Raw genomic sequence first — 27,500 nt, forward strand, 5'->3', positions numbered from 1 at the left:
ATGTTTAACCCTTCGCCTACTTTGATACTCGCTTAAGTATGACCCTGAAGAAGAATTTGTTGACTCGTTCGGTAATATTATTAATGACGTTTCAAATCGTGTTTTTCTTTGTTCTCGTTTATTTTTTCTTTTTATATTTCCTTTCTTTCTTTCTTTCTTTCCTTTTTTTCTTTTTTTTTTTTTAGCTCACGTTAACAAACAGGAACAAAGAATTTTATTTATAATATATTTTTTTTTTAACTTCATGTATTTAACGATATAAATTCAATGGCACTGTACTCTTTCCTAAATTTATCTTTAAACTTCTAAGAAGAATTTGCAACAATGATCCGTGTATAAGATAATAATAAAAAAATTCCCTAGAGATATATCTTCGTTCGAAATTTCATCAGTTATAATTAGCCGTTGAAATGACTGAGTGTAAAGAAAAAAAAGAAAAAAAAAAAGAAAAAAAGAAAAAAAAAAGAAATTAAATTACAATGAAACCACGCTAAACGATCCAGCGTAGAATTTACGCCGTCGCATCAACTTCTCACATTTGCTTCTCAAGATAATCATTAAGATTATTTCCACGAAGTTGAAAGATTAAATAATTTACAAATGAATCTTACTGAACGATCCAGCGATATCATGAATTCGTAACATTCTTTCATATTTAATATTTTCTTAATTGCCCTCGGGCAAAATGAATTCGCAATATTCTTTATTGAAACTTTTCCCTTAAAGTTTCGTCGTTATAATTACTTTCGAAAGGATCCTTCGTAAATTCATTCACAAAGCGGAGTAATACTTTCGTTATCGAATCATGATGGCTCGACGGAAGGAAGAAAAAAAAAGAAAAAAAAAAAAAAAAGGAAAAAGAAGAACGAAAAAGAAAAAAAAAAGAAGAAAGAAAAAAAATAGTTAAAGACGAGATGATTCAACAATATCTTTACTTGTTTAATCTCGATCGGCATGACTGGCGTCGATGAAGACGATCGATATGAAAAGTAGGAGTAGATAGGTTATGAAAGGGCGAAAGGGTTAGCGATGCTCTCGATCGTCCGTAGTTAGAGAAAAGATCAAGGTCGAAGGGATTGGTCGGCAGGAAAGGGAGCGATTAGAAGAAGAAGAAAGAAGGAAGGAGGAGCGGTTAAACCGGAAAGTCGAGCGAGATTGCCAGAAGAAGGATCCAAGGAGCAAAACGATCCAATGACGATGAGGACAACGTCGCCTGGTCGCCAGCTCTCTCTCTCTCTCTCTTTTTTTCCATCTCTCTTTCTCTCTCTCTCTCTCTCTCTCTCTCTCTCTTTTTTTCTCTCTCTAACTCTTATACTTCAAGACCGGCCATGATTACCTTCGTAATTGCTCGCGTACGCCTGGCACTTCCGGTCGAGGTAGCTCCTACGAGGAAGGATCTACCGCCTCCTCAAAATCATTTTCAAAGGATTTTCCTTTTACAATGGTATATACACACACACACACACATATATATATATATATGTAACGTTTACTATTTCGTACGATTATTATTTCATTTTTATTTTTATTTTTTTTTTGTTTTTTACTTTTACACATTTACTTTTTTTTTTATATATTTGCTATCGTAAAGAAAAAAATCGAACAAAATTGTTCTGACTATTTGTACGACAAATTGAAAATATTAAAAAAAGTTTCTAAACAATCCTTTTTGGAATAGATATGATTTTTAATGAGACACGATAATGGAACAATTATGAAAAACAATTTTCGAATTGGTTCGTCCATTTGTATTTATATTTTTAATAATCTATTTGTTCGTACTTTTCAAAGATACAAATTCCATTCTAAGATATTTATTAAGATGTTTCTTTAAGATATTTTTTTATATTTCAATCAGACGAAACGTTCAATCGATTGATGACAAGTTTCTATCGAAATTTCACTTTCATCAAAATTCTTTGAAATTCAATTTTTTCTCGATACGATATTCTAACAAAAAAAATATTACATACCTAATCTCTTTCTCTCTCTCTCTCTCTCTCTCTCTCTCTCTCTCTCTCATTCTCTCTCATTCCTCTGCTCTGAATCTCACGTACTGTTCTTAACAAAGAATCGTACGTGATTTATCGCAGAAAAACGTTTGTGCATTCTCACGTTTATCTCTATTCTCCAAGTCCACCAATCTTAACATGACTGATAATAATAATAATAATAATAATAATAATAATAATAATAATAATAATAATAATAATAATAATAATAATAATAATAATAACGACAACAGTAAAAAAAAAAAGGAAGAAAAACCAAGAAAGAAATTTTTCAGAAAGATAACAAATACACTGACGAAGAAAATGCTCCGAATAATATAACCAATGATAGTATTGCACGTGATAAACACATATATACATACATACATACATACATACATACATACAAACTTACACATACACAAGCATATACAAACATTCTAAATATTTTCACCGAAAATGTGAATAAGAAAAAAATCGATGTAGTTTACACTTAACACAAAACACAGTGACATTTACATAAACGTTTATCTCTCACAACACAATAGACAAAGATGATGAGTAAAAGGAGAATGCCAAGTCATCATCTTCTTCCTCGTAAGAAGAGATTTGACCCTTTAACATCGTAGCACCGGTCTCGGTAGCCCTACCCGTAGGGAACCTTGTGGAAACGTTCTATCAAGGCCGTGGCCGAAGCAGTCCTTTTATTTTCTGGGCATTTGACGAGAGCGACATGCCAGACATTCCACACTGGAATAGCCGTGTAACTATGCTCACGGCATCGAGTAGGTTGGTACGTGCGCGTTCTTTCTCTCTCTCTCTCTCTCTCTCTCTCTCTCTCTCTCTCTTTCTCTTTCTCTCTCTGTCTCTCTCCCTCTCTTTCTCTCTCTTTTAGAAAGAGAAAGAAACTTATACGCAGCTGAGAGTCTCTCGTGCATGTGTTTAAAAGTCGCGCGCGAACGATCTCAGCGGGCTCACTCGATTGGTCGTACGTGTACTCGTGCGCTCGCGCGCACCTAAAGGACGGAGCTCCAAGGCCGATCGCTGGCCAACCCTTTCTCTCTCTCTCTCTCTCTCTCTCTCTCTTTCTCTTGCTCTCTTTATCATCCTACCGTCTTCTTCTATCCCTCCAAAGTAAGAGCTCTTGCTTCGAGAAAAGGAACTACGTCTGTCTGAGAGTTCTTATCGTGCGTGTGTTCCTTTCGTTAGTACCGCATGCACGCTCGCGCACACACAACTAACCATTTTCTAATATTTACCGATTAATTAGTATTAAGAATATCCGTCTTAAGATACTTTATTATTCTTCTAAGATTGATATGGATTATGCTTTTCCCTACGATATAACTATCTTGCTCGTTTCGTTTGATTTATTCGTTTTTTTTTTTTTTTTTATTATCTCTCTCTCTCTCTATCTTCTCTTTTATTGTTTCAATAATTCATCGATTCATTCGATTAATTTAAAGCAGAAACTATCGAGCTACCTTTATCAAATTTGTCTGTTCGATTTGGTACTTGGGAACTGGGGGGGGGGGGGAAGAAAAGAAAAAAGAAAAGAAAACGAATAAAAAAAATTGCAAAATGTTGCATAAGCGCGAACATGATTATGTAGTTAAAAAATTGTACTATTCTAGGGACCCTAGAAAGAGTCCTTTCTCTTTTTACAAAGAAAGAAATATTTATGCTCGATAAATTATTATAGACATTTTCTTCGTAGAGATAAAAAAAAAAAGAAGAAAATTAAAGGACGATTAATAAAAAAAAGAAAAAAAGAAAAGTAATTAAAGCAGCTCGCATTTATTATTTCATTCGATAATTTAATTTGTTCTTTATTTATATGATACGAGACAAAGTATTCGAGAAAAGGATAAAAATTATTCTAATAATTGCGTCAGCTTAGAAACTCTATCGTATCTGTTTCCACGCAATTACGTGAATGATAATACTAATCATTTATATTGTTTTTATTTATTTTTTTTTCTTCTTTTTTTCTTTTTCTTTTTTTTTTTTTTTTACCATAAATCCATAAGTACGAGGTTTAAACTTACATGGAAGTTTGCACCTGCGCTTACCTTATCGGGTATCTAGCAGGTTCATGCACCGATCAGGAAACACAGAATCGATTCGAGATCTCGAAGGTCGCTGATCTCGAAGTGAGTTCGAGATGTCTGATCGTTTTTAGTACTTAGACGGATAACAAAAGAATAATATAAAATTATATAAGAAAAGTCTCATGAACAAGTTTTTCAAACTATTATTATTAAATAGTCAGATAATTACATATATTTATACATACACGTACTTACATATGATCGAGTAACGGAGCCATGAGGATTTAATTGTAAGCATAATTTCAATTAGAAACATTTCCACAAATTCAACTCATTGTTTCTTCTTTAAGGACAGAAATTTCTTCGTTTAGATCATCAAAGGAAATCAATCGAGGATTTTGCCTGATTGATTCAATCACGTGCGGTATGGTTAATTAGTAAATCCTAAATGAACTTTTCAACTTGATTACGTAAACGTATGCGTTAGATCAATTCTTCCTCCAATCTTTTCCTCTTACATTTTCCTTTCTTTTCTTTGATCTAACGATTATGAACAATAGATACATATACATATATATAAATTGTGTATGATCGTCAGCTTATAGTTAGCCTGTCCATTATTATTTATTTTATTATTTATTAAACAATAAAATAAATAATTTATTTTATTATTTATTTAATTAAGTTTATTAATTAAATTTATTTATTAATTAAAATTTATTTATTAAATTAATTAATTAATTAAAATTTATTTAATTAAATAATAAAATAAATAGATAATTTATTAAATAAAAATTTTATTTACGAAAACAATATTCTATTATGTTCAACTGTTCTCTTTTTTTTTTTTCTTTCCTTTTAATTACATATTAAATAATATTTTAATTTTTATAGATTATTTTTCAAATCTTATTTTGTTTTCTCTTTAAATTAAAAACAAACACAAATTTTCAACTAGTTTAATAATAATATATCGCGGTTCGTGAGAATCACGCGCGAGCGCGCGTGAGAGAGAGAGAGAGAGAGAGACACGCATTGAATTACGATTTTTATTTATTTATCCCACGAAATTTCTGCATCTTGAAACCGAAATACTTGAGATGGCGGAGATACCGGGAACGATGCTGATCGCACGAATACTTTGAATGGTTTCGCCTCTCTTCCAAATCGTGTTACGTCAACATCGATCACCGCTGGGTGAGACAAGTTTTTTTGATCCTTCCTGACACCTTCGGAAAGGAATGATCACACTAAAGAAATAAAATGTTAATCCCTACAAATAACTCATGTTCGTCCATTAAAATCGACATCGTTTTCAATCTAATCGAACGTAATTTCTTTCCGTTATATAATGTCAATCTTTTTTTTCATTCCCTTTTTATTTCTTTTCTATTTACTGTTAACTTTTCTTCTCCTTATATTTATTCACGTTATTTATTTACGTTATTTATTCACATACAGTCAACATCGTTTATTATTATTATTGTTATTATTATTATTATTATTATTATTATTATTATTATTATTATTATTATTATTATTATTTCTATTATTATTATTATTATTATTAATTATTATCAAAGTACTCTTAACATTTCTTATTATTTCTTTGACACGATAATTATCTCCCGATGTCAACAACGTACGATGTACAAAAAAAAGAAAAAGAAACAAAAAAAAACAAAAAAGAAAAAAAGAAAAGAAAAAACTAAAAAGCAAAAACGTAAGGAAGAAAAAGATGTAGAATCGAGTAGTCTAATGCTTTTTTAGTTTCCCAAGTTTTTCCACTACTTCTATACAAGGGCTTTGTCGTAGCTCAAAGAGTAAGAAGTGAGAGATAAAGAGAGAGAGAGAGAGAGAGGGAGGGAGAGAGAGAGAGAGAGAGAGAGAGAAAGGAAAAGAGGAAGAGAGAGAGAGAGAACGTAAGAAGCTGTTTGAAATGTTTCCTCCGTACCAGTTCGTACCCGTACTCGGAATAGCTCCTTTTCTTCTCAACTACGTTCGCCGTAATGGTAGCTAGGAAACGAACGAGTTACAACTCGGTGGCCAAGCTTGATCGCTAGGAATGCTTTATAAAACTATAAAAGCATAAGCTTCTTCTACGACGACAACTTTACCATTAAACGTTTATCCTTGACAACGATAGTATCGATACACGTCATACGATTATCTACATTCAAATGTAGATCAAGCTTATCTAATAATTCATTTTGCAAATATTCCCTTATGAAGAAGTAAATCGATCAATTTAATCGTGTAGATTTATTTAAAAAAAAAAAAAAAAAAAAAAAAAAAAAAAAAATGTTCATCTACGTCACATAAAAATGTACATTTACGTCAAAACTTAACAAAACGGCCATTGTTTAACTTTACATGACATTAGAAATATTTTGAAACGTCATCAATTTGCTTTCTAACCTTTTCGATTGTCATTAAAACTTTAATACGTATGACGAAAGGATATTTTTCTTTCTTTCTTATTTCTTACTTTTTCTTTTTTCTTTTTTCTTTCTTTTTTTCCCACGACGATTATAATCAACGCCGTCAATAAATTGAAACTCTCTTCGAGACGAGCATGTATACCCGTCAAATCCAATTGATTTTCGATATGATTTTCGGTGAACACAAAATTGAAGAAGAGAATATTTCTTTTTACGAACGAATGATCCGACGCGTTTGTTATCTGAAACGAAAAAAAAAAAAAGAAAAGAAAAAAAAAGAAAGAAAGAAAAAGAAAAAGAAATGAAAGAGAAGAGGAACGAGAAAGGAAAAAGGAAAAGAAAAGAGAATTATTATATATTCATAATATTCATAGTTTCATTTAAGAGTTCCATTTTAGATTTCACCTGTTGAATAAGGCGTTCGTCGCCATTGTGTTGTATCTTGTTGTTAGAAGACATCGTGTCGGTACAGAACGAGACGCAAAAATTCGTCCACCCCAGAGAGAGAGAGAGAGAGAGAGAGAGAGAGAGAGAGAGAGAGAGAGAGAGAGAGAGAGAGAGAGAGAGAGAGAGAGAGAGAGTAGGTACATCGGAAACGTGGGCGTTTAGTTTTCCATGGGTTTACATTAGACTGCACTGTGAGCTATTTGTAACGCTACACGGTAAAACCTACTCGAGATGTAACCAAGAGCTATGGAATATGGTGCTTGCTTATATGGAGACTGCTAACTCTTCCAAGGATCCTCTTTCTCTCTCTCTCTCTCTCCCTCTCTCTATCTCTCAAATGTTTATTTCGCATGTCGCGTGCTACACGGTACTTGCGACGACGCATGACAAATGGCAAGGACTAGCTAAAGGAACACGCTTTAATCGCGCGTATCTACGTCGCGTATCGCATACCATAGTCAGCGTGACGTATCCTCCTATTACAGAAACCAAAGAGAGAGAGAGAGAGAGAGAGAGAGAGAGAGAGAGAGAAAGGGAGAGAAGGGGAGGGGAAGGAGGAGGTACCACTGCTTCTTTTTTCTTGATAAAATTACATGATTTTCTTGATTGGTATTCCTGAGTTCGTCAGCATCGACTTGGTAATATCGTTGATGAAACGATAGAAAAGAAAATAATGGATATTTATAATGAAAAGTTTGAAATTGGAACTTGGTCTTTGTTATTCATGTATATATATACATATATATATATATATATATATATATATATATATATATATATATATATAATAATAATAATAATAATTTATATTCTTGAACGAACAATGAAAGTATTATCAAGATGGACTTGCAAGATCGCACGTAATTAAATTTTTATATTCAATAAGGTTTTTTATTTTTTTTTTTTTTTACATGAATCGTACTTAGTTCTTGATTTTTTTTTTTTTTCTATCGAACGGTAATTTGCATTCTTCTCGTATTCATTAGAAATTTTTTTCTATTACGTTAACAAAGTAAATACAAAGGAAAATAAGGAAAAAAAAAAAAGGAAAAGCAAAACAAAGAACTACGTTCTAGTAAAATTAAAAACCATTAAAATCTTTTTTTATCCTTCATTTAACATCCTGAATATGTGTTTACGACGATCTAGGAATAATTAAAAAAAAAAAAAGGAAAACAGCGAAACGATTTTTGCAAATAGATTAGGATGTATTTTCAAAACGGTAGAAAAATTATTTCAACTGTTCGGTCTCGTACTATAATTTTTTTTATACTTTTCTCGACACATCCTGGTACTTATATTATATATAATATATATGTATATATATATATATATATATATATATATATATATATATATAGATAAGGAGCAAAAAAATTTGTTAAATTGTCACGTAGAATGCGGGTAGAGATTATGGCAGAAAGAAGGATCTATGTATCTTAGTCGAGGACATATTTTCACAAGTTTGCGAGCCGTATTTGTTTGGATCTCTTACGATAACTATAATTCTTATCCTTCTCGAGAACTCCTTTGGGTTGCGATCCTTAATGGAACGTGCGTGTAATCGTGGTAATAAGATAGATTCTCTACGAGTATCTCTCTCTCTCTCTTTCTCTCTTTTTTCTCTCTCTTACTCACTTTCTATACGCCTACGAAACGAAATAGAGAAAAATGTCCTTTGAATTTAAACGAACAAGGATAATTCGCACCTCGTGAACTCGACTTAAAAGAGGATAGAGATAGAGAGAGAGAGAGAGAGAGAGAGAAACTTTATCGTTTTCATTCGAGTTTCAACGTTAAATTTCAAATGTAAATCGTCTTGAAACGGAACGTTAATTATTCGAAATAATTAGAACGTCTCCCTTTCTCTGTTTCTTTCACTGTACGTAGTCACTTTTACGCGCAAGATTATCCTACATAATAAAATATCTGGCAATTATGATTACGTGTTATATGACGCATAGTATGTATACATATATATATATATATATATATATATATATATATATATATATATATATATTACATACGTTGGAATGTATATTTTTAATTAACACGAGAAATACCAACCTATTTTTTCCAAGTCTATCTTCGTTATTACACATACATACGCTTTCATTCAATCTCATTTTATGATAATGAAGAACAACGAATCATATTATAATAATTAGATATGATTTAAAGTCATTGTATAATTAAGATTTCAAACATAATCTCTTTCTTTTCGTTCTCTTTCTTTCTTCTTTTTTCCTTTCTTTTCTTTTCCTTTTTTTTTCTTTTTTTTTTCATTTTTCTCCTTACAAATCTTATGATTACGAAAAAAAATTGAAAATGTCTTCGGTGAAGCGAATTAGGCTGGAGGAAAAAAACAAGAAAAAAAAAAGGAAAGAAAAAAAGAAAGAAAGAAAAATGTATTGTCGTTATTCGTCATTTGACAATATAAATAAGACAATAGACACAGTTAGGCTCGATTGCAAAATAGAGAAATAACGATTTGCAGAATTCTTCGAAGAATCATGCTAGTTTCTTTTTAATCTTCCCCCCCCCCCTCTCTGTCTCTCTCTCTATCTATCTAACTATCTATCTAACGACGGAAACTTGTTAGACGCGTACCCTAAGGCAGGTTATTACATAACTCTCTTCAAAATACAAGCCTCCAGGCTCTCTACCGACATAGTTGCGGTATATAAAATACTTTTTATCGACATTGTGAAATGCACACTCAGAGTGGATTTTTGCGATGTAATTACTTCTAATTAGAAAGATAAAGAAAACGTTCTCGTTTTCGAGGATATCGAGACGGAACAAAATTAAAAAAAAAAAAAGAAAAAAAAAGAAAAACGAAAAGAAAAGAAAGGAAGAAAAAAATCTTTTCAAAATATTGATAATATAATTAAATCTTCGATTTCAAAATTGTTTCGCTCCAAAATTTTTATGTATCAAAAAAAAAAAAAAAAAAAAAAAAAAGAAGAAGAAAAATATAAATAGATTGAAACAATTACATCGTTAAAATTCTTCCCTCTTTTTCCCTTCTTCTCTCGTATTTTTTTCTTTCTTCTTTTTTTCTTTCTTCTTTTGCTCTCTTTTTTCTTTTCTCTTCTTCTCTTTTGACAAAATTTCATTCAAATTTAAATTGTGTTGCACGTGTCGTTTATTAAACTTTATCGATATATCGATTTTTAAATAAATTTAAGTATCGATTTGAGATGGAACGATTGTGTCTTAATTATGGTCGTGTAAAAATTAAATTTACAAAAAAGAAATATTTATAGGCGTATCAGTCCGTTAATTAAAGATTCACGTTTTAATTGATTCATCGAATAATTAAGTTCTCGCACTTTATCATTCCTAATTTGCTAAATGAAATGGTATACCATTGTTCAACGGAAATGTCGATACAACGATCATAATCGTGTATGAATGAAGTTCGTTATAAAAGCACGTTCATTATCGACATACTAATCGATCTGATGTTTCGCTGATCACGTTTCTTAAATACGTACAATGGAAACATAATCGATAATTCGTCGGATCGTAGATCTTACATCGAGGACCGTTACTCTAATTTAATCAAAAATTATCAAAGGAATAACGATGATGATTACGTACTATTATTCCATTAGGCGATAGGCTATCATTTGCCATTTTCTCTCTCTCTTTCTCTCTCTCTTTCTCTGTCACTTTTTTTTTGTTTCTCTTCTTCGTTCATTGAAATGATACGTCACGCACGTCTAAGACTTTCTAATGGTATACGATGTTGACACAGTCGATCTTAGAATCAGCAAATTAATTTACAACAGGTATATCGAGACCTACTAAAGTTTAATTAACATTACATTCATGGACATTGATTGTATACCAATTTTGTTTTTCTTTTTTTTTTTTTGTTTTTTTATTGAAATAAGTACGTTCAAGTGCGTTTGCTTTTTTTTTTTCTTCTCTTTTCCTTATAAAATAAACTCTATCGGATTGACATGTTCCATAAATCTAATGTTAATATAAATAATATAAGAATTAAACAAAACAAAAAAAATATATATATACATGTATGGATTATTTACGAGCATCCGTAATTAATAATCTCGTAGAACGGACTCTAAAATAATACGAAAGGATAAGAAACAAATAAAAAAAAAGCAGAACTTAAAAAAGAAAAAAAAAAAAAATAGAGAATCACGATTCGAAGAAGTTCGAAAAGTGCCAGACATCGTATAATTAAAAGGAATAAAAAAAAAAAAAAAGAAATAAAAAAATAAAAAAATAAAGAAATTCTCTTATCAATCTTACGTTATCTTATCGCATGACTAAACACGTTGCTATTTTAAACGACGCGAATTTTGCGTGATTCGATCGATATAAAAGATTTTCAAATAAAATAAATTACATAGATTGGGAACGATTTGAAAAGATAAAGAAATAAAAAAAAGAAAAAAGAAAAGAAAAAAAGATACAAAAACGCTCGATCGAACGCTAAATCGGTAAAATCGTGCCCGGATCCAACGAGATCTTTTTTCTTTTCTTTCTTTTTTTCCTTTTTTTTTTTTCCTTTTCCTTTTCCTCTTTTCATTCCCACCGTTTGCAAGTTTGTACTAATTCGAAAAGTTGAACGTATCTACCTAGATAGGTATTTATCGACGATAAACGTTCTTTCCGTTCGTGAAAGCAACCAAGAGAGAACCAATCGGCATTCCCGACAACGATCGGACCCGAAACAATCAGGTTGTAAGCCAGCGTGTTTGCCACCGTTAAGAGTTCGTGCAACGAATACCGGGCCTGATCTAGTGGTCCCAAGCTTGAAGTGGGTCGCTTTGTGGTTGACACGAAGGGTCTCTTTAAGGGCGACAAAAACGCGTACGATGCCTTGCAACAAACACCTACGCTATTTATCTCTCGATCGTTTCGAATTTTTCGACATACTCTGAAAATCCACCGTTAGGTAGACTCATTTTGAGGTCGGTGAGAGGGGAGGGGTAGCGAGGCAAATCAAACTTACATTTTTTATCATTTTTATAATTTTTTTTTCTTTTTTTTTTTTTTTTTTTTCTTTTTTATCTCAACATTGAAGTACCTACTGATTCGAGAATTGTTTTTTCTTCATTAAATAATTAAAAATATTCGAATACTTTATGTAAGATATAAATAATATTAATTAACGACGTATAAAAGTTATCATTGTTTACATATAATTAATCGTCGAGATAAATCTAATATTATATTTTTTAAATGTAGAGTGGACCAAAAATTTCTATATAGTTTTCTCTAGATCTGGGTGAAAAAAGAAATTAGCCTGAAATGTTTCAAAATATTGTCTCTCTCTCTCTCTCTCTCTCTCTTTTTCAAGATCAAAAATTTTTGCTTTCTCTCTCTCTCTCTCTCTCTCTCTCTCTCACATTCTAAATATGTTCATTTCGTTATTCGTCGAATTTTAAGTTGGTAAGAAAAAAAAAAAAGAAAAAAAACATTATTATTGATTGCATTTTATCTTTTGTCTATTAACTTTCATCCTGTATAACTGCATAGGAAGGGAACGTGAAAGATAAAATAGGTATCGCGTAATATGTGAGTCATAGACTAGGTTGACTACTTTCCGCTAACTGTCCTTGATAATAAAGATACACGCACGAACATATATACTTACGTTACTGTATAGAAACGAATAAATAAATTAAATAATACTTTATTATAAAAAATAAAAAAAATAAAGAAACTGACGATCACTAACGAGTTCAATAAAGATACATCAGACTATGTTCATGGATCGATCGATCGATCGATCGATCCTTCCTGGTAAAGCCAATTATTATCTTTTCTAAGCTATCTGAAAGGGAAAGTGGTCGATATTTGTCCGTGTCAGAGACACGCTACCATTACATTTTCACAGCTTTTGACACTTTCTACTTTCGTTTGGAGGAACGTTGACGAGTCATAGAAAGCATCGATCATTGTGGCTATTTATTTATTTATTTATTTATTGTTATTTCTTTTTATCTATTTATTTCTCTTTTCTTTTATTTGCGTACTCTACACGTATATATGTATATATATATATATATATATATATATGAATATGAATGTAATAATAATTCATACAACGTGTATCTCATTTCATTGGTACGAGAAAGTTTTCTATTAACCTAAACGAGTGAAAGGTTATTTTCACGTTAAATTTCACTGGAATATTCTTCGATAAACGATTCGAATAATTTTATCGATATTTATGTAATAATAAGAAAAAAAAAAAAAAAAAAAAAAAAAAAAAAACAAAAGGAAATAAAAAAATCATATTTCTTTCGGTCCCATAAAAGAAGTTGGATAATAAATATTAAAATCAAAATGTGTACACGGAGTTATGGCATATATATTGAAGATTTTTATCGATATTGACGTGCATATAACATAAAGATTACATTTATACACATATGGTGCATATGTATATATATTCTTGACATTTTAAAACCATAAAAAAAATGTTTCTTCGACGTTTCTCCTTTTCGATGATAAGAGGAAGGAAAAACATATGACTTTTTTCTCAATTTGTCTTAATATTTTTGTTCAATTCAAATATATCTTCCTTCGGTTTCTATTTTCTCTTCGATATATCGATATAATGACAATCGAATTGCATAACGATTGAAAACGATATATAACTCATATATTTATATACGTCATCGTACGCATTTTATTCATTCTATGACAAATTTAATAAAATTAAAAATAATTATATATATATATATATATATATATACTTTTTTTTCTTTTACATAAATACGTCTTATTAATTTCTTTTCAATTTATTTTTTTATTTAATTTTTGATTATCATACATATATATATTGATATCATACATATATATGCATATATATATATATATATATATATATATATATATATATATATATATGCATATATTGTAAAATGAACATGGCATAAGAGAAAATTATATTAACATCTTCTTGTATTAATTCGTTGACACTTAGAAACCAGCGGGATCTAAGGATGACGTTAAAATCAAAGAAACGTGACTGCTGACATTTTGAATCTAAGAATTATCTAACTGTTTCAAAGTGTTGTTACAGACATTGTTGCATAGCGCTACGCTCCGAGGGAATTCACAAACCGGTATATTTCACGCGTGCCAACGACGTTTCTAACGGGAAGCTGATAAATCTTTGCCCTCTCTATGATTCTATTGGTGCGTTCCTACTCACATAAATCATTTAAGAGAAATTAATATAGAAATTTTATTATTGTTCTTTCTTCTATATACTAAACACACACATATATATATATACACACATACACACACACATATATATATATATACATATTTATTTTTTTGTTTATTTATTTGTTTATTTATTCGTATAATTAATTAAGACAGCGAATTTTTTTAACGAACGAATTGAGCGAAAAAAATTTTTCTTGTTTTTCTTTTTCTTTGATCAAATTGCAAAACTACAAGTTCGACAATTTTTCTTTGATCCCATTCTCTATAACGTCATTGACATAAAAACCTACGTGGGTTCATATCTTCTCACATTATAGAATAAATATTACTTCGTGTAGTTGTAATTAAAAGAAAAAGAAAAAAAAAAAGTAAAAATAAAATAAAAAAACGAAAAACAAATAAATAAAAGAAATAAAAAAATAAATAAATGACGTTATACAATATCATGAGAAACTAGTGTCTCGCTAGGAGTTCTTATTTCTCAACGATAATATATTCAGTGTTAGAGAAAGAGAAGGGAAGAGAAGAGTAGAAAAGATTTACAATCCAGAATAGAACTCCATGTCGAAGAACGGAAGCCGAAGAGAGGAGAGATCGGCAAACGGATCGGGCACGAAAGTGGAACGATAAATCTATGCAACGATAACTCGACGTTTACCTTCGGGATTCTTCAAACCCTTTAACGATCCCCTCGTGAAATTTATATCGCTAGAGAATCGACCCTACCATGTCCTTTCGCGTATTTCTTCTATCTTTGGATGAACCTGCCGGAAACGGGAGCACATGAATATAAATCGACTTCTTTATATATATACATATATATTGATATATGTATGATCTACTAGAAAAAAATATATGAACTTTTCTACTATTCGTATAGTAATTATTTAAAAATAATTATGACGATTCTAAATGATCATTCATGCGTTAAATACATGAGAAAATTATTAAATACACTGTAAAATGTATATGTATATAATGGATGATTTTCTTTTTCTTTTTCTTTTTTTTTCCTTTTTTTCTCATTTTTTTTCCATGCTTAAAAATTATCAGAAAATTATGATGATCATTCTACATACTACATTCATGCTTCCATTTACGTGCGTATATTGTAAAGTGTATACGATAAGAACGGTATATTAATTATTATTATTTTTTACTGTTCAATTTCTAACACACAACAAATATCAATTATGATAATTTACAATATAAATTTATTTCATTAGTTTAATTACGAATATAACGACAACGAAAAATATGGAGAACGAAGTACTAAAATCAACGATTTATTAATTAAAAAATCAATCTTTCTTTTCATTCGAATGATTAGATGATCTATAATACAAATAAAATGAATATATATACATATATATTAGATTTTCTAATATAGATTGTAATTAAACAATGACAATTAAATCTTATATTTTCAATTTTATATATTAATATCGTTCTACTTTGATTTTTAATAATATTCAAAGTACGAGCAAATGAAAGCAAGGATTAACGAGTTCCCTCGAAGCGTTACGCTTCGTGTATCTCAAAAAACATCACGGTCACGAGAGATCACGCTTATATATATATATATATATATATATATATATATATATATATATATATATAATCAAGCAATATAAAATTGCTTTTGAAAAATAAGGTTTATGGAAAGATCGGTAAAAAAGAAGATCGAGTACTTCCGAAATGATATTAAAATTAATACTATTAATTTTAATTGGCAATATCCACGCACATATCCATATAATTTTATACATTTATCCATACACACACACACACACACACACATACACACACATATATATATGGTATAGAGAAGGCCATGAACTTTTCTCACTGATGATAATCGTTATCCTTGATCGTGGATCCCCACGATCGACCTGCATCCTTCCTTACAGACAAACCCACACACATCGAATCGATAAAAAGTGAAAAGCGTACGTAAATACGTACATACGTATATACGTATGTACGTTCGTTCGTTTCTTCGTTCTTTCCTCCTTTCTTTCTTTCTTTCTTTCTTTCTTTCGTTCGTACGTACGTACGTACGTACGTTCGTACGTTCGTTCGTTCGTTCGTTCGTTCGTTCGTTCATTCGTTCATTCGCGTTTGTACGTGGGCCGCACGAAGTATGTTGCTGGCACACATATTTGCATCGGAGAAAGTCAGCCGTCTCTCTACCATCCTCTTTCCTTCTCTTCCTTACAGATACAACAAAACCACCTCATCCTCATCAGAACAACTCTTTCTCCATATAAGAAAGAAAGAGATAAGAAAACGAGAGAAAAAGAGAAAGAGAAAAAGAGAATAAGAAAGGAAAAGAGAAAGAGAGAGAAATATTTTATACATACATTTTTGTATCTCTCTCTCTCTCTCTCTCTCTCTCTCTCTCTCTCTTTCTCTCTCTTTCTCTTTCTCTCTCTTTTCGTATGTTCGAATTTGTATATAATCGATGTATTAACACCTTGCATAACTTGCACTATAATACACTATGTATTAATCATACCATTATATATTACTTATCGTGGAAAAGAGGGCTATTGAATCAGCGTTTTTCACGTAATCGAGCTTGTCTTTATGCGCGTATCTATCTACCTATCTACGTAGTTAAGCATATATATATATATATATATATATATATACGTGTATTACATTCACTTCATGTTACAATGCTATGTGGGAAAAGAAAAAAAAAAATTACAGAGGTGTGATCTTTCCAACATCTCTTTTTAACAAGCATACTCCTTAAAGTCCTGGTTCATAATAATCAAACTATTTTTTTCACAAACAATTTTGCATAATCGTACATAACATATCCGTATATACATACATATTGTATGTACGTGTCAAAAAAAAAAAAAAAAGAAAAAAAAAAGAAGGATAATTAAGTTTATTGGACAAATGTTAAATATATACAAATGTATACGCACTTGTATGTTTATTATTTATTAACGCGAGATGTATCAAACATCTTCTTCCTCCTTTTTTCTTTCCTTTTTTTTCTCCCCACTCCCCTTCTTTTTCTATTTCTTTTTCTTTTTCTTTTTTTTCTTTTTCTTTTTTTTTCTTTACTTTTCTTCGAAACATATTGACCGAACATTCGCTATGTAGGCCGAACGAGCGGTAATATGCTTTTGAAGTAGTATAGTTTGGTATACGAGAGATATGTTGAAGAGACGGACAACGTATTAGCTGAGATAGAGAGGGAGAGAGAGAGAGAGAGAGAGAGAGAGAGAGAGAGAGAGAGAGAGGAAGATAAAGAGAATAAGAGAGAATGAAAGAGAGAGAGAGAGAGAGAGAGAGAGAGAGAGAGAGAGAGAGAAAGAGAGAGAGAGATGGTATGATCGCCGGCTGTTACTTGCAACGGTACCAATAAGGAGAACGGGACAGTTATTTGTTGACCGATGCGTTGCATGAGTATTTCTTGTTCGATCTTTTCGCGTACAAAGAAAATGAATAATAAATCTGTTTTAAGACTAAAGAGATGTTCGAATAATAATCGATAAAATTCAAAGTTCACGTTATGAACATGATCATAGAATCAACTAAACTTAATCGATTAATAATAATAATAATAATAATAATAATAATAATAATAATAATAATAATAATAATAATAATAATAATAATAATAATAATAATAATAATAATAATAATAATAATAATAATAATAATAATAATAATAATAATAATAATAATAATAATAATAATAATAATAATAATAATAATAATAATAATAATAATAATAATAATAATAATAATAATAATAATAATAATAATAATAATAATAATAATAATAATAATAATAATAATAATAATAATAATAATAATAATAATAATAATAATAATAATAATAATAATAATAATAATAATAATAATAATAATAATAATAATAATAATAATAATAATAATAATAATAATAATAATAATAATAATAATAATAATAATAATAATAATAATAATAATAATAATAATAATAATAATAATAATAATAATAATAATAATAATAATAATAATAATAATAATAATAATAATAATAATAATAATAATAATAATAATAATAATAATAATAATAATAATAATAATAATAATAATAATAATAATAATAATAATAATAATAATAATAATAATAATAATAATAATAATAATAATAATAATAATAATAATAATAATAATAATAATAATAATAATAATAATAATAATAATAATAATAATAATAATAATAATAATAATAATAATAATAATAATAATAATAATAATAATAATAATAATAATAATAATAATAATAATAATAATAATAATAATAATAATAATAATAATAATAATAATAATAATAATAATAATAATAATAATAATAATAATAATAATAATAATAATAATAATAATAATAATAATAATAATAATAATAATAATAATAATAATAATAATAATAATAATAATAATAATAATAATAATAATAATAATAATAATAATAATAATAATAATAATAATAATAATAATAATAATAATAATAATAATAATAATAATAATAATAATAATAATAATAATAATAATAATAATAATAATAATAATAATAATAATAATAATAATAATAATAATAATAATAATAATAATAATAATAATAATAATAATAATAATAATAATAATAATAATAATAATAATAATAATAATAATAATAATAATAATAATAATAATAATAATAATAATAATAATAATAATAATAATAATAATAATAATAATAATAATAATAATAATAATAATAATAATAATAATAATAATAATAATAATAATAATAATAATAATAATAATAATAATAATAATAATAATAATAATAATAATAATAATAATAATAATAATAATAATAATAATAATAATAATAATAATAATAATAATAATAATAATAATAATAATAATAATAATAATAATAATAATAATAATAATAATAATAATAATAATAATAATAATAATAATAATAATAATAATAATAATAATAATAATAATAATAATAATAATAATAATAATAATAATAATAATAATAATAATAATAATAATAATAATAATAATAATAATAATAATAATAATAATAATAATAATAATAATAATAATAATAATAATAATAATAATAATAATAATAATAATAATAATAATAATAATAATAATAATAATAATAATAATAATAATAATAATAATAATATCGAATTTAATCTATTAATAATATATCCTAATCTTTCTCCCATTTTCTAATCTAATTTCAAAATAATAATAAGTATTATCCGCATGTGTTTTTGATACAAATTAGATATAACGTCGTATAATATCTAATTCGATAATACTATAATAATAATAATAATAATAATAATAATAATAATAATAATAATAATAATAATTAATGCAACGTTATGCAAATTTTTATTACAATTATTCAATCTCGTTGAATATGTAAGAAAAAATCTTAGCCAATAACGAATGAAAATCTTCAAGGGCACATAGCGTTGGTCCGTTTAATCATTTTATACACATACGTACTACCATCCATATATTTTGTGATATCGAGAACAAGTGCAACGGCTAAGGCAATTAAAAGGAGAAAAAAAATTAAAAAAAAAAAAAAAAAAAAAGAAAAAAAGAGAGGAAAAAGAATATAGAAAACAAGAAAAGAGAGGAGAAAAAAGAAAAGAATATGTACACGGTTCAGTGAATACACGGCGGAACTGTCGCTCGGTCGATTCACGCAAAATCCCATTCACTATCGTTTCACTTATTACGAGATTTATTGACATTGTTGATACTGGAAGTTATAACAATTGTAAATTATTAATCTCCTTCTTTTTTTCTTTTTCTTTCTTTTTTTTTTTTTTTTTTTTTTTTATTTCTATCCTTTTAATCGTACCCGTTACCTGTCACTGTAAAAAAAGAAAAAGGAGAAAAAAAAAACAAATAAGAATTGTTATTGAACGGCACAACGTCAATCAAATCGAACATAATTACAAACGCAATCGTAAGAAAATTCGAAACAAATTTTATTATTTTTATTCGTTCGAATTATTAATCTTTCGTATATTTTTAAATATCGACTTTAATTGAACTGACAAGAATGATAGATAAGTAATTAAATAAATTCATAGAATATCTTACACGTAAAGATTGGACAGTAAATACTTTCAATGTAATATTAAAGAAATATATTAATGAATGTATAATTGATGTGTCAATGTTAATTACATTTATAGAAATGCGCTGGTTTCGTGGCCACGCCGAGGCACCGAGACTTTTGAGCTTGAGTCCTCTCCAAGCCGACGAAGACCTTGACGGAGCATCCTACCACTTTCATGTTACGTCTCAGTACAGAGGTAAGTAACCGGAGAAATTGATGATTAATATGATCGACGAGTTATAAATGCAACGTGGACGATAAGAATCTTGAATTAAATTACGTTTCAAATTGAAAATGAATTTGAAATTAGAATGATATATATATATATATATAGTAGGAATAATTTCGAATCTATTGTACTATACTGGGTTGTTACTACGTTGTTAACACCTTGAGAGTTAAATGTGTACTAAGGTATTAACATAGGAGATACGCACTCTGTTTTGTTAGTTTGAACTTCACGTAGGTTGTAGAAGGTCAACGTTCGAAACTCAGTTTACATGTATGTATTTGTTGAGCTCAACGTTTCGTTACCATTTATGTTTCCTCTTTCTCTGTCTTTTAGTTTACATAATCTTCTAATTTTTTTTTTGTTTTTGTTTTTTTTTGCCTGTCTGTACGTTTCTCTCGTATTCCTAGAAATTTAATGTTTACGTCGTTTAACGTTCAACGCATGTGGTTATAAAAAAATTATTTACTTTTTTACAAATCTTTTCTACCTTCATTTCTCTATTTATTTTATATTTACGTGTCGTATTAATGATATGTCTATCAATTATACGAATTTAAGTTTGAAAAATAAATATTTTAATAATCTCTTTGTCAAATGCGTCGTAATATTTTAATATAACGTTTAATGTGATATTAAAAAAGAAAAAGGAAAAAAAAAAAAGAAAAGAAAGAAAGAGGAAGAAAGAATTTCTTTCATTTTCTTTAAAGAATTATATCATATATATTACATCATAAAAGTTGAATTAGTTATAAAATATGAGTTCAAGTTCAAGAATATTTAAAGTTACATACGTCGAGTGAAATGGAAATACTGAAAATAGACTCTTCCTTTTTCCGGAAATAACAGGCGTGTAAAGTATAGTCCTTGCTTATGGAAGATATTCCACCAGCCGGAAAATCGTAGCCCAGAAATCCTGCCTTAGTACAGCAAGTACATACATGAGCACGCTTAACATTATCATTTCGACTAATCGTTTCCATCCTGTGGTATCATCGCGCGTGTATAACCGTAACGCGGACTACCATCGTCTATGCAAATCAAATGGGAATTTTAATATCAAGATCACGTTCACCTTTCTTCGTTCTTCGTACATTTATTATATCGTCGTCATCGTCGTCATCGTCATCATCATCATCATCATAATAATAATAATAATAATAATAATAATAATAATAATAATCATTATCATCATCATCATCATCATCATTTTTGAACACAAGGGGGTTCATTGATTTTCAACACTTATATTTATGCGTTGCTTTCCATCTGGTATAATGGATGCAATAAGATCTATGCAGAAAATTGAACATAAAAATATTGATGCTAGTAAAGTCGTAGCAATAAAATAAATGCTCTATAATGAATACGATAAAATATAAATAGAAATATCGACGTGGAAATATAAATGAGGTAAAGTGAATGTACGAAAATTGTATACAGCGAATACGTGATTGGATAGAAGAAAAAAAACAAAAAAAAAATAAGTAAATAAGTAAATAAATAAATAAATAAAAAGCAAAAATGATTGTAATATAAAAAAAACTTAAGAGCGAATAATTCTTCGAAGAGATCACCTTGAGAAAATTATAATTATAATATAAATGAGGTAAAGTGGATGTACGAATTTGTATACAGCGAATACAAATGATTGGATAGAAAACAAAAGAAAATAATTAAATAAATAAATAAATAAAAAGCAAAAATGATGGTAATATAAGAAAACTTAAGAACGAATAATTTTTCAAAAAGATCACGTTGAGAAAATTTTATTAATTTCAAACGTTTATACATATTCTTATATATAATGTGTATGTATATATATATATATATATATATATATATATATATATATATATATATATTATTATCATTATTATTTCTTATCAAATTTTAAAAGAAGGAAAAGAAAGAACGATAAGAAAAATGAATAGAAGAAAATGAGATAGTAAATATGAATGAAAAGAAATGATAATAATAATGAATGAAATAAAAGGATAATAAAAATGAATGAAAAGTAATGAAATTTTCAAAATAGAAATGATTTGTTTTTAATAGACTAATGGACGCCCTGAACGATTTTAACAGTCGATATTATTGATTCGAGAAGGCACACGTGCGCGTCTTAGGTCAGTTTTAAGATTAGAACTGAACTGAAAGAGAGTAAAACTCGAGGAGCCCGACTTAAAGGCAAGTGAACAGAAACGGAATAGTACCCTCGACTCTACTTGTATAATACCGTCTCGAGCACGGCTATGAATGCAAGACGGGATAATGCAAAAAAGAATCGTTCCGAAGGATGAGACTTGCGGCTTGGGTGCAGCTGCAAGTGCAGCTTCCAACACTACACACGACAGAGTTATAAAGATAGGGGAACGTAGTAAAAAGCTTCTTCCTGTTGTAAAGACATGACTCAGTTACACGAGGTAAACTCTTTGTAAAATCAACTGTATGTAAATTTTTAACTATTTCGAAAAGGCTTTTATATATTATTTGTGAAAACGATAAAATAAAAAAATAATAAAAAAAGAAAAAAAAAAAAGAAAAAAAGAAAAGAAAAAAAAAGGAAGAACAAAAAAGATAAAATAAAATATAATAAAAATAAAAGCAAAAATTTTGCAAACGTGGAGATAAAAATTAATTTAAATTTTATTTTACATTATATTATTTCTAACAATATATATATATATAATATAATAATATAATAAAATAATAAAATAATAAAATAATTTTTTGTATTAAAAATATTTCTCTTTAATATATAATTAATATGTGCAATTTGAATAATAAGAAAATTTTTCTATTACATGAATTATTTCTTTTCTATAATGATTATTGCGTAAAAATTAGGATTACGATAAAATTAAAAATTAATTATTGAATAATGATTTTTAATGATTAGAATTATATATAGATTATCGATAGAATTTAATTCAATGAACGTTCGTGAATTTAATATATGTGTATCAAAAAAGGCACTCACGATGGAAAACCGCAAGGAGACGTTAGTCAACCGGGTTCTGTGAACCTTACCATCATCGTGACGTTTCTTTTCCGATTCTGATAAAGGCAATGACACGAAAACGTCAAGGCAAAATTTATTTCCGTTCTATCAACACACTTGCATTTGTTTATCCCCTTTTTGTCATTTATTATACTTAACGAAGTCATTCCCCTGGTGCATAAATGAGATCATCGAGAAAAAAAGAACGATTAAAAGAATAATTGTGGATGTGTCATTACCAATGTTCATGAAAAGGAAATAATTTGAAAATTTTATTGGAAAATTGTTATTAACAATAAAGAAAATTGTTACGATAAAAATTAGAAATCAAAATCAAATATCTTATTGATTTTAATAATATATAAATAATTATTGAAAATTTTATTCCTTTTTTTTTTTTCTTGTGATAATTATTATTATTATTATTCTTTTTTTTTTCTTCTTTTTCATAGATATAATCCTATAATTAGAAACGTTCTCATAAAATCGTTCGTTATTATTATTTCATTAATACGTATATACTTCAAAGAGAATTACTCATACGGGATGTCCTGCTTCCTGCTTCGTGTGATCCTGAACTCGTTCGTTCCTTACTTTCAAGTTTGATTAAAGTCGCAAAAGTCATGATCAGTTTCATTGTGACTTTCGCCAATGGTGGAAGCTACTTTTTTTGTTGCCGTTTGTTTGTCGTTCTTGATTGTCACGATGGGAAACATTTGGTTCGATGATGGTCCAGCGATTGAAAAAAGTTATTTAAAAAATTTTGTCATTTTCTACGCTTGGGTAAAATGCAAATCTTCGCATTATCTTTTTAATTTTATTAAAAAGTTTGTTCGAAAAAGAAATAGAAAAAAAGAGAAAGAGAGAAAAGAAAAGAAAAGAAAAGAAAAGAAAAGAAAAGTCCTTTCACTGTCTCACGATATTCGAGTGAAACTTAATTTTTCACATTATATCACGCTCGTTAATTTTTTTTTCATTACTCCATCAAAAAATTCATTATACACGTGTGGTGAATATGATAAATAATATTATTTTATATTCGATTGAAAAATATATCTTTCTGCAAATCGTATTCGTGGTTTTCGCGTTATTATTATTATTATTATTATTATTATTATTATTATTAATACTCGCGTGTATAATAACGAGCTACCACTCTTCCATGAGAGTAGCCTCCTGTAAAGAGAATTGCCTCATTAATAAACCGCAAACGTGGACTCCCTAGACAAAATTGATGGCCTCAAGTTAACTACGTCGTTTAATAGCCTCTAGAATCGCACTTTATTGGTACTTTACGACTACTTAAAGAATTTTGTTGAAAATCTTAAAGGTAATAAATATTCGTGAAACAGAGAGGAAAAGAGATGAAAGTTATATTTTTCGAATGTTCTTTTTTCAATTTAATTGTTACTCTCTTGATCTTTCTTTCTGTCCAATGATTTATTATACTTCTTGTCTGTGCTTAAGATACGTCTTATTTAATAATAATGACAATAATCATGATGATGATGATGATGATGATGATGATGACGATGACGATGACTATGACGATGATAATGATGATGATGACGATGATGATGATGATTATATGTATCGTATATCAAAAATAATAAATTTTCTTAAATGAACGATATAAAATTAATGAATTATTCGATTACAGACATGTCACCGGTGAGATGGACTCGTAGAAAATCATCAAGCTCGGAATCGGAGAGGAATTGTTATAACGTTCAAACGTCTCGCGTTACGACCGAACGCACTCCAAATAAGAAAGAAAAGAAAAAGATACAAGAGGAAAGACGAAGGATTTGCGAGAAGAGACATCCTTTGTTGGATCGAGTGAAAAATACGAGGCTTACGTTTTTCAAGGATCGAGATTCCGACGAAGACGAGGAAAACGAGGAGAATGAGGAAAACGAGGACGATGAGGTATCCGAAAGAATGCAATTTCGATCGATGTACGAGCTCAGTCAACGTGGTTTAACGAGGAACGAGTTTCGAAGATCCGTTTGCGAGAATGATTTGAAGGATATAACAGAAGAGGAAAGGATTCGAGCTAAGAGGAAACGTAGATCAAAGTCGCAAAATAGATTGGTCTCTCAACGTAAATCGGAACATCAGGAGGATCGTTATTCTTTTTTGGGTATAGAAACGTCTACTCCTGAAAATGTAAAACATTCGGTGTTACCTAGTGAAACTTATAATGATAATCATGGGGGAGGACCAAGATTGTCTCGTTGGAGGAAGAGCAAAGAAAAAGATCTGACCGAGGAGGAAGAGGAGCATAGAAATCAAGATGATCAAAATCAAAGAACGAAAGAGGAAGGTTTTGATAGTATCACTCCGTCGAGTTGTCTCGCAGCCAAGTTCCGTGCTATGCAGGACAGATATCTCAAGAGTTCAACGAGTAAACTCATAGCTAAGATTTATAAGAAGGATAGTAAAGAATGTAATAAGGATGGTAAGGACAAGAGAAGATTACGTAGCTTTTCTTACGGTACTTTGCCTGGTCTTGAAGAATTAAGAACGAATCCTCTTTACGAGGATCAGGATCAGGATGATAATGATTCCGGTATCTTAGATAATGACTCGGCTACCAGTTCTCTTCTTGATGATAGATGTAGCAGTGGTGCATCAGGCTTGATGACGAGTCAATCTAGTAGTACAAATGATTCACCACCAAGATTACCACCTAGAAAACCTTCGACCTCGATAATGGACGCTGATAGGACAGCACGATTTTTTTCTGCATTGGATATTCATTGTGTTAGAACAGATGGTAAAGCTTGTACAAAGGACATTCTAACGTTTGATCCAAACGATGATTCTTCCGAGCTTATCGAAGATTCTAAATTGGAGAATTCTAAAGGTTCACATTTACCAGTAATCAGAAGTAAAGCTTATATCACCGAAACTATGGTAGTGAAATTGTTCAGAGATACGCCCGATCAATGTTTAGGAATTTTTATAGCTAAAACTGCTGAAACTAGTCCAGGATATTTGGTAGCGCATGTTGTACCCAATGGATTGGCCGATAAAGAAGGAACTTTGAAGATCGGCGATGAGATATTGATTGTCAATGGAAGGAGACTTAGAGGATTGAGCATGGCCGAAGCTAGAAAAATTCTAGGAAATGGAAGTGGCCCAGGTGAAGTTGATATCGTTGTATCCAGATATTCTGCTGTAGATCATGCTAAAAAACTTAAAGAGAGTAGTGTAGATTATGAAAACGTTAGCATAGAAAATGGTCACGGTGTTATAGTCGAGGATTCACCAAGATCTCGTTTTAAAAAACGTCAGGCCAAACATCACAGAGATAGAAAAAATGAATCTGGCAGATCTATCATCTCTGATAAAACAATTTTGTCAACGGATAATAACAATGGATCCACGACACAATTGCAAACGCAAAGTGTATCGAATTTTTGTACATTACCTAGAAGACCAAGGAGCACAGTTTCAACGTTTTTGACAGTTCTATTTGAAAAGGGTCCGGGAAAGAAATCCTTGGGATTTACCATTGTCGGTGGAAAGGACAGTCCTAAAGGAAGCATCGGTAAATCAATCTTTTATCATTTTTATCCATTTTATTTTTTTGTTCTACTTTTTCTTTTTTTTTTTTTTGGCTACAAAATTAATCAAAATATTCGAGAATCAATGTGTGCTAATCCTTTCATGCATAATCCTTTATAATTTTGTTTTTATGTACAAAAAAAAATTATACATATATTATCACGAATAATTTTTTGTTAATTTCATGAAAAATATTTATTACATGTCCAAAGAAAAAAAAAAAAAAAATATGTCGAAAGTATAAAAAATAAATTATAAAGGAGTATTAATTAATATAATTTTCTTTTTATTCACGTGAAACAAAATTGGCTTAGTAATGAGGATGAATCGTGTGAAAAAAAAGAGAAATAAAGAGAAAAGAAAAAAAGAAA

At 28.6% G+C, this 27,500-nt stretch overlaps 1 protein-coding gene across 1 annotated transcript in view; it reads left to right on the top strand.

Annotated features, from left to right (window-relative positions):
- Nucleotides 1–27,500, top strand: part of LOC124430715 (PDZ domain-containing protein 2-like) — a 40,091-nt gene that overhangs the window by 10,385 nt on the left and 2,206 nt on the right. Inside the window, exons 2-3 of the mRNA XM_046977683.1 lie at nucleotides 20,400–20,519; nucleotides 25,217–27,112. Of these exons, the coding sequence (XP_046833639.1) occupies nucleotides 20,402–20,519; nucleotides 25,217–27,112 (2,014 nt within the window). The 5' untranslated portion in view covers nucleotides 20,400–20,401. The remainder of the gene's footprint in view (nucleotides 1–20,399; nucleotides 20,520–25,216; nucleotides 27,113–27,500) is intronic.

This window comes from Vespa crabro, chromosome 19, assembly GCF_910589235.1.
Source record: "Vespa crabro chromosome 19, iyVesCrab1.2, whole genome shotgun sequence".
NCBI classification, from domain to species: Eukaryota; Metazoa; Arthropoda; class Insecta; order Hymenoptera; family Vespidae; genus Vespa; species Vespa crabro.